The sequence below is a fragment of the Manacus candei genome, unplaced genomic scaffold, assembly GCF_025592945.1.
Source record: "Manacus candei isolate 608988 ecotype Guabito, Panama unplaced genomic scaffold, ASM2559294v1 h1tg000011l, whole genome shotgun sequence".
NCBI classification, from domain to species: Eukaryota; Metazoa; Chordata; class Aves; order Passeriformes; family Pipridae; genus Manacus; species Manacus candei.
Window position 1 is genome coordinate 7,900,941 of NW_026138059.1, and position 11,805 is coordinate 7,912,745.

An 11,805-nucleotide genomic window follows, 5' to 3' on the forward strand; every position below is an offset into this window, starting at 1 on the left:
AATGTTTATTTTTCTTACTCTGGAAATTCAGGACAGAAGAAAGCCAAGCAGAAAGTTACAAGATTTAGGCTGATTAAAGGATAGAAAGCAAACCGTATTTCTTAACAGGGGCTTGAGGGCCCACAGAGGATGTTGGACGTTCAAGATATTCTTTTCAGGGCACTAGAACTTCAGTAGGATATTGGCAGTTAGCAACCATGACATTCAGTGGATTGACACTGATTTGTATGTGCTTCTAAAAATGTTGGGAATACCAGCATTAGATCAGTTTATCTGTAGTGTTATGGGAGTTGCAGTTAAATTTATTCCAGAATTGCTAGAATCATAGAATGGTTTGGATTAGAAGAGACCTTAAAGATCATATAGTTCCAGCCTCCCTGCCATGGGCAGGGACATCTTCCATTAGACCAGGCTGCTCACAGCCCCAACCAGCCTGGCCTTGAGCACTACCAGGGATGGAGAATCCACACATTCTCTGGGCAACCTGTTCCAGTGCCTCACCACGCTCACAGTAAAGAATTTCTTCCTGGTGTCTAATCTAAACCTACTCTGTTTTGAAGATTGATACCAGGGGTTACCCTGACCCAGGTGCACCACCTTGCACTTGATCTTGTTGAAGCTCAGGATATTCCCATGGGCCCAATTCTGGAACTTGTCCAGGTCCCTCTGGATGGCCTCCCGTTCTTCAGGTGTGTCAACTGCACCACTCAGCTTAGTGTCATCTGCAAATTTGCTGAAGGTGCACTTCATTCCTTTACCCATGTAATTAATGAAGATATTAAATAACAGCAGTCCCAATATGGACCCCCTGAGGGACACTACTTGTCACTGATGTCAATCAGGACTCTGAGCCATTGACCACTACTCTGGATGCAACCATCCAACTAATTCCTTATCCGTGTAACAGTCCACCACTCAAATCCATCTCTCACCAATTTAGAGAGAAGAAGGTTTTGGAGGATCATGTCAAAGGCTTTACAGAATTCAGACAGATGGCATCTGTATTGTGTACACTGATGTAGTCACACCCCCCATAGGAGGCCACTGGGTTAGTCAGGCAGGACTTGCCTTGGTGAAAGCCATGCTGGCTGTCTCAAATCACTTCCCTATCCTCTATGTGCCTTAGCACATCTTCTAGGAGGACCTGCTTGATAACCTCAGGTGCTTAAACATGAATACTATACATTAAAAGGATCTGGTACCTTTCATAAGAATCTGAATAGTAGTGGTTGAGACACTGTAAGTATAAAACTCGTTTTAGGAAGAAAAAATACAAGGAGGCATTGTTTTTCAGTTGTTTGTCCATCCTTACATCGCGTTTTGCTGGATGTTGGTTTATTTACCGTTTTTTCCTTGTTTTCCCCCTAATTAATTTTTTATTTTTCCATGTTGTGGGGTTGCAATGCAGGTCTTTGAGTCTTACCAGTAAGATCAGTCAGAAGATTGCGGCCAGAGCAGACAAGATGCAAACACGGTCACTGTTCGGTGGAGGCTGCAACCCGCACTGTTACCGCGGGGGGCTGGTGAGACGCCTCCTCGCTCGGGGAGACCTCTTCTCCCCCTGCCTGACGCTGTACACCAAAGCGAAAGCTGCACGCTACGCAATGCACCCTATTCCGCATGTTTTGAGCTGCCAAGGGTGCCCTTTAAGGCTCTCCCACAGGCCGCGGGGCGGGCCCGTCCCGCTCCCTGCCCGGCCTTGGAGCCCCGCGGGGCGGGCTCTTCCCTATCCCGGCGCGGCCCGGCGGAGCGCTCCGGCGGCGGGATGGTGCAGGCCTGGTACATGGATGAGTCCCAGGAGGACCAGCGGGCACCCCACCGGCAGCAGCCGAACCGCGCCGTCAGCCTGGAGCAGCTGCGCCGCCTCGGCGTCGTGTACCGCCGGGTACGGGCGGGGAGAGCCCGAGGGCAGCGGGGCTGGCCCGGCGGGATCGGGGCTGGCCCGGCGGGGATCGCGGCTGGCCCGGCGGGGATCGGGGCTGGCCCGGCGGGATCGGGGCTGGCCCGGCGGGATCGGGCAGCGAGCGCGGCCGCTGGGACGTGTCGCCCGGCGGAGGGGAGGCCCGGGTGCAGGTACCCAGTGTCCCTGCGGCAGCCCTGCCCTAGGGCGACAGGCGCTCAAGACACCTGGGGGCGTCTTGAATTCAGTGCCCTGAATTGCGTTTTGAGCAATGGCGTCCGAATGTTTGTTTTCCTGTCTTTCATTCCCCTCGCCTGGTTTTCAGTTGGATGCTGATAACTATGAGACTGATCCATGCCTGAAGGAGATCCGGAGAGCAGAAAATTATTCTTGGATGGATATAGTGACCATACATAAAGACAAGCTTCCAAATTACGAGGAGAAGGTACGCGGGTGTTCGGCTTCAGTGCGGGTTTCCTCGCCGCGTCTGCGGCTGGAGTGTGCAGCCAACTTCTGACACCGGCACACCCCAGCGGGGCACGGGGATGACACTTCCAGGGCTAAAATACATCCTGCACCCAAGTCCTTTACATTAACAAAGCACTTTTGATATTATATAAAGATAGCAGAGGCCTTTTGCTTCTGTAGATTGCCTCTTAAGGATAGTTTCCATCACTCTCATTTGAAAACTAAGATTCCTACTTAGGAGAGCCCCCCCCAGTGCTGACCTGTCCTCAGAGAGCCTCTCTGGGATGAAGGCAAGTGTTACCATCTGGGCATAGACTTTGAAGGCTAAAACATTCTAATGGCTTCTTGCATAACACGTCTTTTTAAGTAAATGTCAACCCCATGAAATTGGAGGGATACATTCCCTATACAAGAAGATTTTTTACCTTGGGAAGCTGGTACCTTGACTATTTCATATTCATATTTCATATTCAGCTGAATGCAAAGGGTGCCAGCCTCTCAGGTGAGCCTCCTAGAAGGAGATTTCTCATCCCAGCCTCTACGTGGTGGCTTGTTGCTGTGACCTGAGGACAGCAACCCAGTGACACTTCAATATTTTTATTAAATTTCCATTTACCAGTTTGTTTTAAGCCCATTGCGTACTACTGGTTTTTAATTGATGAGAAGGTGAGTCAGGTAGTAACTCAGATTGCTGGGAAGGCATTACCTGACGCAAAGATGGGCCATTATTTACTGGACACAGGGACTTTTGCTCATCTTGCCATGCTGGATCAGTTCTGGCTCAAGGACACCTGTACAAGTGTGGCTAAATATCATGCAGACCTGAGGAGGGGGTGATGGTACCTGGCATTGCACTGCTCTCTGCACTAACCCACTCAGGTTAATTAATTGAACCCTTAAAACATGTTTTGTATTCTGTGTATGTATGAAGAACTCACCAGAGAAGACGAGAATGTTGCTGCTGCTGCCTGCGAGGAGAGTGCCTGGAGATGGGGCTCACTGTGTGTGGGGAGGTGTGACATACTGTTTACATCAGACTGCTGTAGATGGGCCATGTTTGGCAATAACTGCATTTTCACAGACAGCTGTAGTACCCCATGCAGCTAATTCAGCCCTATACAAGTGTAAAAGAGGCGGGATAATCTGTAGCTTTGTTTTGGCTTTGCATGTTGGGAATAAAAAGGCACAAAATTACCAAACTGAACAAGTGCAAAGACCAAATCCTTGCAGTGGGAAGTTTTACCCATCTCTCTCTGAAACAGGTATCAGCATTACTGTTATTCAGAATAGTTATGTGCAGCTAGAGCTGCTGTTTCATGTCAGAAATTCCTGTCTTCCAAAGGAAATGCAGCAGCCTGCTTAGAGGTGTCCTGAGATAGAGTCTGTCTGTCTGGCTTGGCCATGTTAACAATGTTGGTTTCCTCTCTTAGTTAAAATACAGTTACCCTTTGAAAGCCTTTCTCTGCTCTGCTCTGTGTTTCTAGCAGATTTCTTTGCAGTTTTCCTGCATTCAGTAGTTTTAAGAAATACTTGCTATTCCTAGATAAAAACATTTTATGAAGAACATTTACACCTAGACGATGAAATTCGCTACATCTTAGATGGATCTGGCTATTTTGATGTTCGAGACAAGGATGACAAATGGATCCGGATTTCCATGGAGAAAGGAGACATGATAACCCTCCCTGCTGGCATATATCACCGATTTACACTGGATGAGAACGTATGTTGTTGTAGATTACCGTAAATTTTGATGACAAATCCATGTGAGTATATATCACATTAGTAACTACATGCCCTGAGACTTGCAGTTCATTAGGAAAACATATTAAATATGAAGTAGGAGTGTGAAAAATACTAAATAATTTATAGCATCTGAACCTTTCATCTCCAGGTCACAAATCCAGCTGCTTCTAGTCAGCTGTAACTGCAAGTCATTGCCACGTGACATCTGTAGCATATCTGGCGTGACAGCAGCCAAGCCCTGTGGCTGTCCCTCCCACAATTGCCCCTGCTGTCTGTTGAGGTGGAGATGGTGTAGATGGATCCTTCTGTGTTGCCTTGTTGCGTGTTTTTGAGGGAATAGAAAAGCATATCTGTGTCCAGCAGTGGCACTTTTCATGAGTGTTACATTCACCTTCAGGGAAAGAAGGATTTAAGGATCCAGAGCCACTGCTTGCAGCTACTGTGTGTTAAAGTGGATGCTGGCTTCACAGCAGGTGACCTGCTTTGGGAAGGTATTTTTGGCAATGGGAGCGTGAGATTGGCACATGTAGTCCTGATATGTGTTTCTGTTCTTGTGGGCTTTTATAAACTTGTCTGTAACCTCAGAATTGTCCCTGCAAAATGGGGAAACGTGTGCTGTCTTCTGCTTGGCAAAATCCCGTCTCTGGCAAAGTCTTGAGAATGGTATTGTTTTTAATCAGCTGTCCAGATAGCAGTTATCATACATGTAAAAAAAGAGAGATGCTGCTTTTATGAAAAACCTGATTTTTTCCCATCTGCAGCTTGAGATCCACAGTGAATCAACTACATTTACTATTTTTAGACTTCTTCTTTACATAGACAAAATGTCAGGGGTTATGGTTGAATCCACAAGAAGTGTTAAATGTTTGTTCACTCAGAATCTTTAGTACAGAAGTGCCATCTTCAAAGTAAATTCTTTAAGTGCTTCTAGACCCTTGCATTTTGCAGCTAAGTTCTTTCAGTATCTAACTTTATTTTCGCCATTGCTGAGCACCTGGGTGCAAGACAAGCATTTATCAGTTTTACAAAATAGGTAGAGTCTAAATGGGTAGCATCGAGGACAGAAGAGGAGGGTTCCCCATAACTCTATGGTTGGAGCACTTCTGCAGGATATAAAATCCCATTTTCTGCTGCCACAGCTGTACCTTGCAGTACAGCTTTTGCTTTCTTTGAAACAGGGAGGAGTACTGTCCCTGCCTGAACTGGAGGCACTGGTCATGACACAATATATCACAGCGGTACATGGGAGCAGGAACAGCAGTGTAGTGGTATAATTTTCTGGAATGTATGAAGCTTTCAGTCCATCACAAAATGGTTTCAAAAATTTCTGCAGAAGTGCAAGCGAAACCCTTACTTCAGAATGAAGATCCCTTGAAAAGGAGCTCTTAAATTACTTGTCACTTTTTGTTCTTTGGCAGAACTATGTGAAGGCAATGAGGCTGTTTGTTGGAGAACCTGTCTGGACAGCGTACAACAGGCCGGCTGATGACTTCCCTGCTCGGAAACAGTATATGAAATTTTTGGCTGACGAAGCACAGTAATGGTGTCTGAGACCTGACAGGTGGAACAGCCTGAAGCCCTGTCAGAATAAATGTGCCTAGTGGCTTTTCACTGATTAAACTTCTATTTATACAGGCAACTGGAATCAGAGAATCATAGAAAAATTTAGATCGACGGATTATTTGGAAATCATTTAATCCAATCCTGTGAAATACTATGCAAGTTTTAAAGCTAGACCAAGTCGCTCAAGACCCTGAGGTTTCCAAACCTGGTGGTGAAGGTTCCACTGCTGTCTGGGTGCCCATTTCAGCACTTAGCTGCTCCAATGGCCAAGTATTTTTTCTTCATGGCCAACTCCCTGGTGGCAGTTTGCAGTTATGGTCTCTTCCCCTTTCATTTAATGCCTGAGAAGAGTCTGGCTCCATCTTCTCCACAGTCCCTGCTCTAGTGGGAAACTGTAGTTAGGTCTCCTCTAAGCCTTCCCTTCTCCAGGCTGGACAAACCAGTGCCCTTGGCTGGGCTCCCTTCAGCACATTTTGTCCTAGTTCTGACTGCTGAGGAATGTCACTTGTCACACCTGACAGTTAAGCTTGAACCACTGACTGTTTTGAGCCCAGTGGCCCAGAAGTTTTTCACCCACCTTGTAGTTTGTATCCTCAGTCTGGCTACAAGGCTGCTGTGAGACACGCTAGTGGAAGCCTTGTTGGTGTCAAGGTAAATGGCACCTGCTGTCTCCCCTCTGCCACAGAGTCAGTGGGGGGTCAGGCAAAATGCACCCTTGGTGAATTGGCATTGACTGGCTGCTCCTTATCGCCTGGTGTTGTACCTGGAACAGCTTCCACAGTGCCTTATTCTGTAACATTCCTGGGGACTGAAGCGAGGCTGAAAAGCCTGCGGTTCCCCAGATCTTCTTTCTTGCCTTTTTGAAGGTGGTAGGATTATTTGCCTTTTTCCTCATCTCTGTGACCTTTCAAAGATGCCAGCAGCCTTGCAGTGACATTAGCTAGTTGCATTTACAGTTGCTCAGGAATCCGTTTTCTAGCTGTTTTTTTTCCTTGATATTTCTGGCAGGTAGAATTGGGAGAGGTGGGCTACATTAATATTCATTTTGCTCTGAATCCATGCTAATGAACTATGTAGGATTCTGGTTTTAATTAAAGAAAATAAACCCTGCTTCATTCTTGTCTAAAAATGTTCATAAGACAAATTTGCATAATCAGCAGTTTAGTATGCAGCTTCCCAAGTTCTGCCCTGGTACAAAAAGCTGTGGTTTTCTCAGTAGAATGTTGCAATTTGCTCTTTGTGAGTTATTAATAAAATTACTTTGACCTGCATATGTTGGTTTTGTGCGGTTTTTTTTTTCTTCCTTTTGCTGATATTGAGGACACAATGAGCAACAGTATTACTGGAATTGTTAATCAGTTTTTATTCTTTGTGCTGACACTGACTTGTTCTGTAACACAGGATAAATCACTGTGTGCCTCAGTTTCTTGAGCTGTGAGGGGGAGAAGAGTAGACTTAGGCACACCGAGCTGATTTTCAGTAAATTCCTTGTGGTTACACAGGACATGCAGCTCCTCAGCAATGGTCATTGAAGTATTTTGGGATGAATTTGCTCTTCTCAAGGACAAATTATGTCAGCTGGGAAGATGTGCTGCTTGCTCCAGCTCTTAATGGAAGATGAGCTGACTGCAGCCTCTGTGGTGAATTCAGACAGATAAAATACAAGCTCCTGCTTTGCAGTCTCCTGAATAAAGTTGACTCTAGAAATAAGTTGATACTTGGGCCTACCTGGATTTTCCCAATGTAGCAGATGATGGATAATGGAACTTTCCCACCGTTCTCCCCTCTGAGCATGTACACAGTCATTCTTCAGTAGGCAAGTGTTTTCCTCACTGTGTAGCAGCATTACTATTAACCATTTCTAGGTGTTTTATTTCTTTAACTGTTTCTGGAAGTGAAGTTGCAATTTTGAAGTGAAATTGTGCTAAGCTTTATCTTAAAAGTTGGAAAGGGTAAATAAAAAAGCCATATGTTTCCTGCTTTAGGGTCTTGTGTTATAAGCTAGATGAGATGCAGGGACACAGCTGACCTTCAGCCTGCCAGTGAGGGCTCAGTTTGTGACAGGGGGTGCAGGTACAACCCAGGCTTGCAAAATGCAAGCCCACCCAGTGCTCCATTCAGCCCGTACTGGCTTTCGTGTGGTGGTCCATAAGCCTGTTTGAAAAATCAGTGTTACTAGCAAATAGGTAGTTTAGCTGTAGTCACACATATCAGGTAGGCTTGCATGGATGCTGTGCTGTGCTGTGACGTGCCCCATTGCTCGGGGATTTGTGTGCCACTTGTCTAGAGGGAGCACTTGAGTGTTCTCTTGTACAGCACACTGGGGCTTCCTGGTCCCAGAACAAACTTTGGGGATTTTTCAAGGTACAGCTACAGGAATAAATGACAGTTACTGCCTGCAGCAGGTTTCATTCCTTTGATTTATATGCCACAGAAAATTGTGTTTCTGAATGTAAAGTAAAATGACAGCTTTCTCCTGGTGCTGGTATCAGTCCCTGGTATCCAATCTAATTCATCCCCCTTCTGCTTTTGTTTCTTTTTTTTTTAACAGAAGCCAATGTGAGACTGTTTTTTCCTCCTATGGGCCTTTCTATTTTGATCTCTCCGCCAAAGAAGAAGTGGAGGCAGCAGGATGGGCTCTTATCCTCTAACAGACTGGGGGAGTGACCAGGAAGAGAGACCAGGTAATGCATTCTCCTCGGGAGATTTACAGTTTGGAGCAGTGATGAGGGACGGACAGTAAAGCCACTGCCCGCAGCAATTGCTTTCAACAGCTCGCTGATGTAGGATGTGACCTGGGAAGCAGGACTGAACCACCTTGTTTTGTTGCCTCTCTGGAGGAATATATACACCTGGTACAGCTTCCATCTCCTGGATGTCAAAATAACACACGATCACCCTGCTGAAGATCGTTCATCATTTTCACAGCACAATGCATTCTGCTGCTGGGAGGTGGCGGGGGCTGTGGGGTCTTACTGTCAACACTTTTGAGTCCGTGCCCTTTAGTGCTATAGGTGTCTTTGAAAGGGTGAAAGCTTTGCTCTCTGAAAGTGTTTTTTGTCAGCCAGGAAAAAAGCAATTTGGTGCTGGTATAAAGATTCCACACCTGCAAAGAGATTACATGAGAGATTACAGAGGGAGGAAACAGCTGGGCAGAAAAAAGCATTAATAGAAAACACTCCAGAGTGTGTAGAGGTGGGAGGGAGAGGATGCCATTCCTTCAGATGGAAAATGCAGTTTATTTTCATGGCAATTTTTGTGTTTGTTTTTTTTCTTTCTTTTTTTTCCCCCACACATACCTAAAAGTGCAAAGTGAAATTGATTTTTGTTCCAAAAACATCAGTCTGATTTACTCATAGTGGAAAATCTTGGTATATTGATGTAGTATGAAAATTTATGTAAGTAGTTCCAGCAGCATCATGTTGGCAGCATTAATTCAGGCAAGGGGAATATTTCAACTCCTCCAGGATTAGAGTTGAAAAAAAAAAATTAGGAGAAAAGGTACCGAGTGCAGAGATTTGAAGATAGCTTTTTTGATACCTAGGTATTATTTTCTGCTTTAATCCAAACTTTTCCAAAGTGGCACCTACCCCATTTTCTCACGAACGTCTTGAGAGGCTTTTCTAGAGTGGGCTCAATGCAAACTGTGGATGGACAGTAGGATTTTTAATAATTTAGGTGGGCAAATGGCTGCAAAATCTGTGACACTGCCCTCCCTTGTTGTATGTCCTGGGGCAAGTTTCTTGGGCTGGATTTTTTAATGAAAAGACATTTCGCAGCCAGTTGGTGGTTAACTAGTAACATCCATATCAGACACTTAGGGCTGCCTAAAAATAGGTGAAGGGAAATCCTGCTGGTGATGGGTGTCTTGCCCTGGGCTGCTGGGAGCAGGAGCTGTGCTGCTTCTTGCAGCTGCGGGAGCTGGGAGCTGCCTGTCCTGGTTGCTGAACTTGACAAGTATAAATCTGCATGCACTCAGAGCATCGGGTCCCACTGGCAAACAGGCACTCTCCTGCCTGGTTTCTGGCTCCAGGATTTAGCTTGAACTGGGAACTTATGAGAAGGGACAGTTTCCCGACAAAGGCTATCATTTAATATCAGCTGGCAGACAGCACTGCACATAAAGACTGAGGTGCAAACTGAGCAATGCTTGAAAGAATATCCCTTTGTAGCCAAATCATGGATTTAGATATTTGGCCAGGCAGAGGCTGTGGACCTGACCTGTGCTCTGCTCAAAAATGACATCATCTGTTTGAGAGTCTTCCCTGTGAAAATGATAGAAATTCTCAAGATTCCCTCTCCTCTCCCCTGAATAGGGTCACTACCACTTGTCTTCTATTTCCTCAAGCCAAATAAACATATCAACTCACTGGGGGATGAATTAGTGTTACAGTTTAAATATTCCTGGCTCAAAGATCCAGATTTGATCTGATTTGCTGCATGCATTGTGATTTTACAGCTTGATTCTCAAAACATTTTGTGTGTTTGCAAAAAGATACTCCTCTGCTATACCTGCAATTTGAGAAATCTGTTTTTTATGTGACTGAGTCACTAGTTCTCATTATTTATTAATTGTATAAATACCCAGATAAGGCAAAGAAGCAAAATTTGACAAAACAGAGCGCTTGGGGAAAGATTCAGCAGTTAAAGGATTGTCAATCTCTTTCAATTCTGTCTTCCCCTGCTGCAGTTCTCTCTGGGATACCTGCACTAATTTTGTTTCATTGTCTGTGCTGCTTCTCAGGGTGCCAATTAATAACTGTTGTGCCTGTCAATGAGCCATATTGGCTGGTAGAAAATTGGGCTGGGTATGCTTTGGGATTGCCTTTGGTCACGGACACAGCCCAGAGCAGCCAAGCTGAGCTCTGGGCTCTGGTTTCCCCTGTGATCACAGGCATTTGAGCTGGGAGAATTTGATTTGGGTTCACCCTCAGGCTTTTTTTTTCCACCAAATGATTCAGGCAACTTAAAACTGACCTGCTATTCATGGGAAGGAGGCAAGTTGTCCTTGGTGATGCTGTAACAAGGGGACACAAAGTTGTGGCTGGGTTATGCACAGGCTGCTACCACAGGGCTGGGGCTCAATCCTGCTGCCTGCCACTGGAGTTCGTCCCAGAATCTGCAGTACTTGCTCACACACCTTGCCTTGCAAATAGTGTTTGTTTTTTGGACTTGTTTTGGGGGGTTTTGTTGTGTGGGTTTTTTTTCTGGTTTTTTGTTGTTGTTTTTTTTTTTCATTTTGTTGTTGGATTTTTTGTTTGTTTATTAATAAACAGCCCTAGTAATTCTATTCTGCAGCTTTTTACTTCAGTATTTTCAATTTAGCACTGATAGTCTTGATAGTTTTTCAAAGCCAAAGAGCAACCTTCTCCCTCCTTTCTTCTGTGTCTCAAACAAGTAACATCCAATTTTTTCTGTCTTTGTAGGAAAATTATAAGCCATTATTGCTGGCTTTCAGGTGGATTCATTTTAATGACTCTCATACATAATAAACATCGGCAGATGACTGCCCAAATGTAGGACAGGATCAGGTGTTGATCCAGAACAGTTTGGAAAGGTGGCACCTAGGTCCTTCTCCCACCCACACCTTCCTCTTCCTCCCTGACACCAGGGTTGTGACCATCTTTCACACCTCTTGAACATGAGACTGCTTAAATTTGTAATTCTCAAACTCACTGGGAGAACTAAGTGGGAAAGCAGCTTTCTGCTATCATTGTCTGAAAGTTAGTGCTGGAGCTTGTTTGTATTCAGCACTACAGAATTGCTGTTCCAATGCCAGAAACTCTGTGCAGGTTCCTACCTTGTAAGGTACCCTACTGGTAGATAATTTTTTTCCCCGATGCTTTATTAGGTGGATGGAAAGCAGGGTGGAAGGGGTGGATGGCATCTTCCTTTGAACTCATATTATAGGTATGAGCTAATGGATAAAACTCACCTTGTTCTAACATCTTTAGTCTCCTTGGCCTCTGCTCAGGACAGCAGCAATATAGGTTGCTACCTGAGCAACCTCAGAGCAGTTGGCCCTGGCTGCTGTGGTTCTTGCCTACTTGAAATACATTTAAATCTATATTTGATGCTTCAGTCCTGTTTTCACACATTTCTCGGTTGCAAGTTGAAGCAAGAGAGGG

The 11,805-nt window shown here is 45.1% G+C and overlaps 1 protein-coding gene across 2 annotated transcripts; it reads left to right on the plus strand.

Annotated features, from left to right (window-relative positions):
* Positions 1-1,705: 1,705 nt before the first annotated feature.
* ADI1 (acireductone dioxygenase 1) lies at positions 1,706-6,948 on the plus strand. Of its 2 annotated transcripts, none has more exons than XM_051778403.1 (4): positions 1,706-1,885; positions 2,226-2,345; positions 3,912-4,134; positions 5,533-5,664. In XM_051778403.1, the coding sequence occupies exons 1-3, from the start codon at positions 1,766-1,768 to the stop codon at positions 4,113-4,115; spliced, it is 444 nt and encodes a 147-aa protein (XP_051634363.1). In that variant the 5' UTR covers positions 1,706-1,765; the 3' UTR covers positions 4,116-4,134; positions 5,533-5,664. The 2 variants fall into 2 exon arrangements, with proteins under 2 accessions (XP_051634363.1, XP_051634362.1); XM_051778402.1 differs by having other exon boundaries at positions 1,710-1,885; positions 3,912-4,091; positions 5,533-6,948.
* Positions 6,949-11,805: the final 4,857 nt, after the last annotated feature.

Coding starts and splice junctions, on each gene's coding strand:
- ADI1 (XM_051778402.1), top strand. CDS start 1,766: ATGGTGCAGGCCTGGTACATGGATGAGTCCCAGGAGGACCAGCGGGCA. Junction 1,886..2,225: donor TCGGCGTCGTGTACCGCCGG/GTACGGGCGGGG, acceptor CCTGGTTTTCAG/TTGGATGCTGATAACTATGA. Junction 4,092..5,532: donor GATTTACACTGGATGAGAAC/GTATGTTGTTGT, acceptor GTTCTTTGGCAG/AACTATGTGAAGGCAATGAG.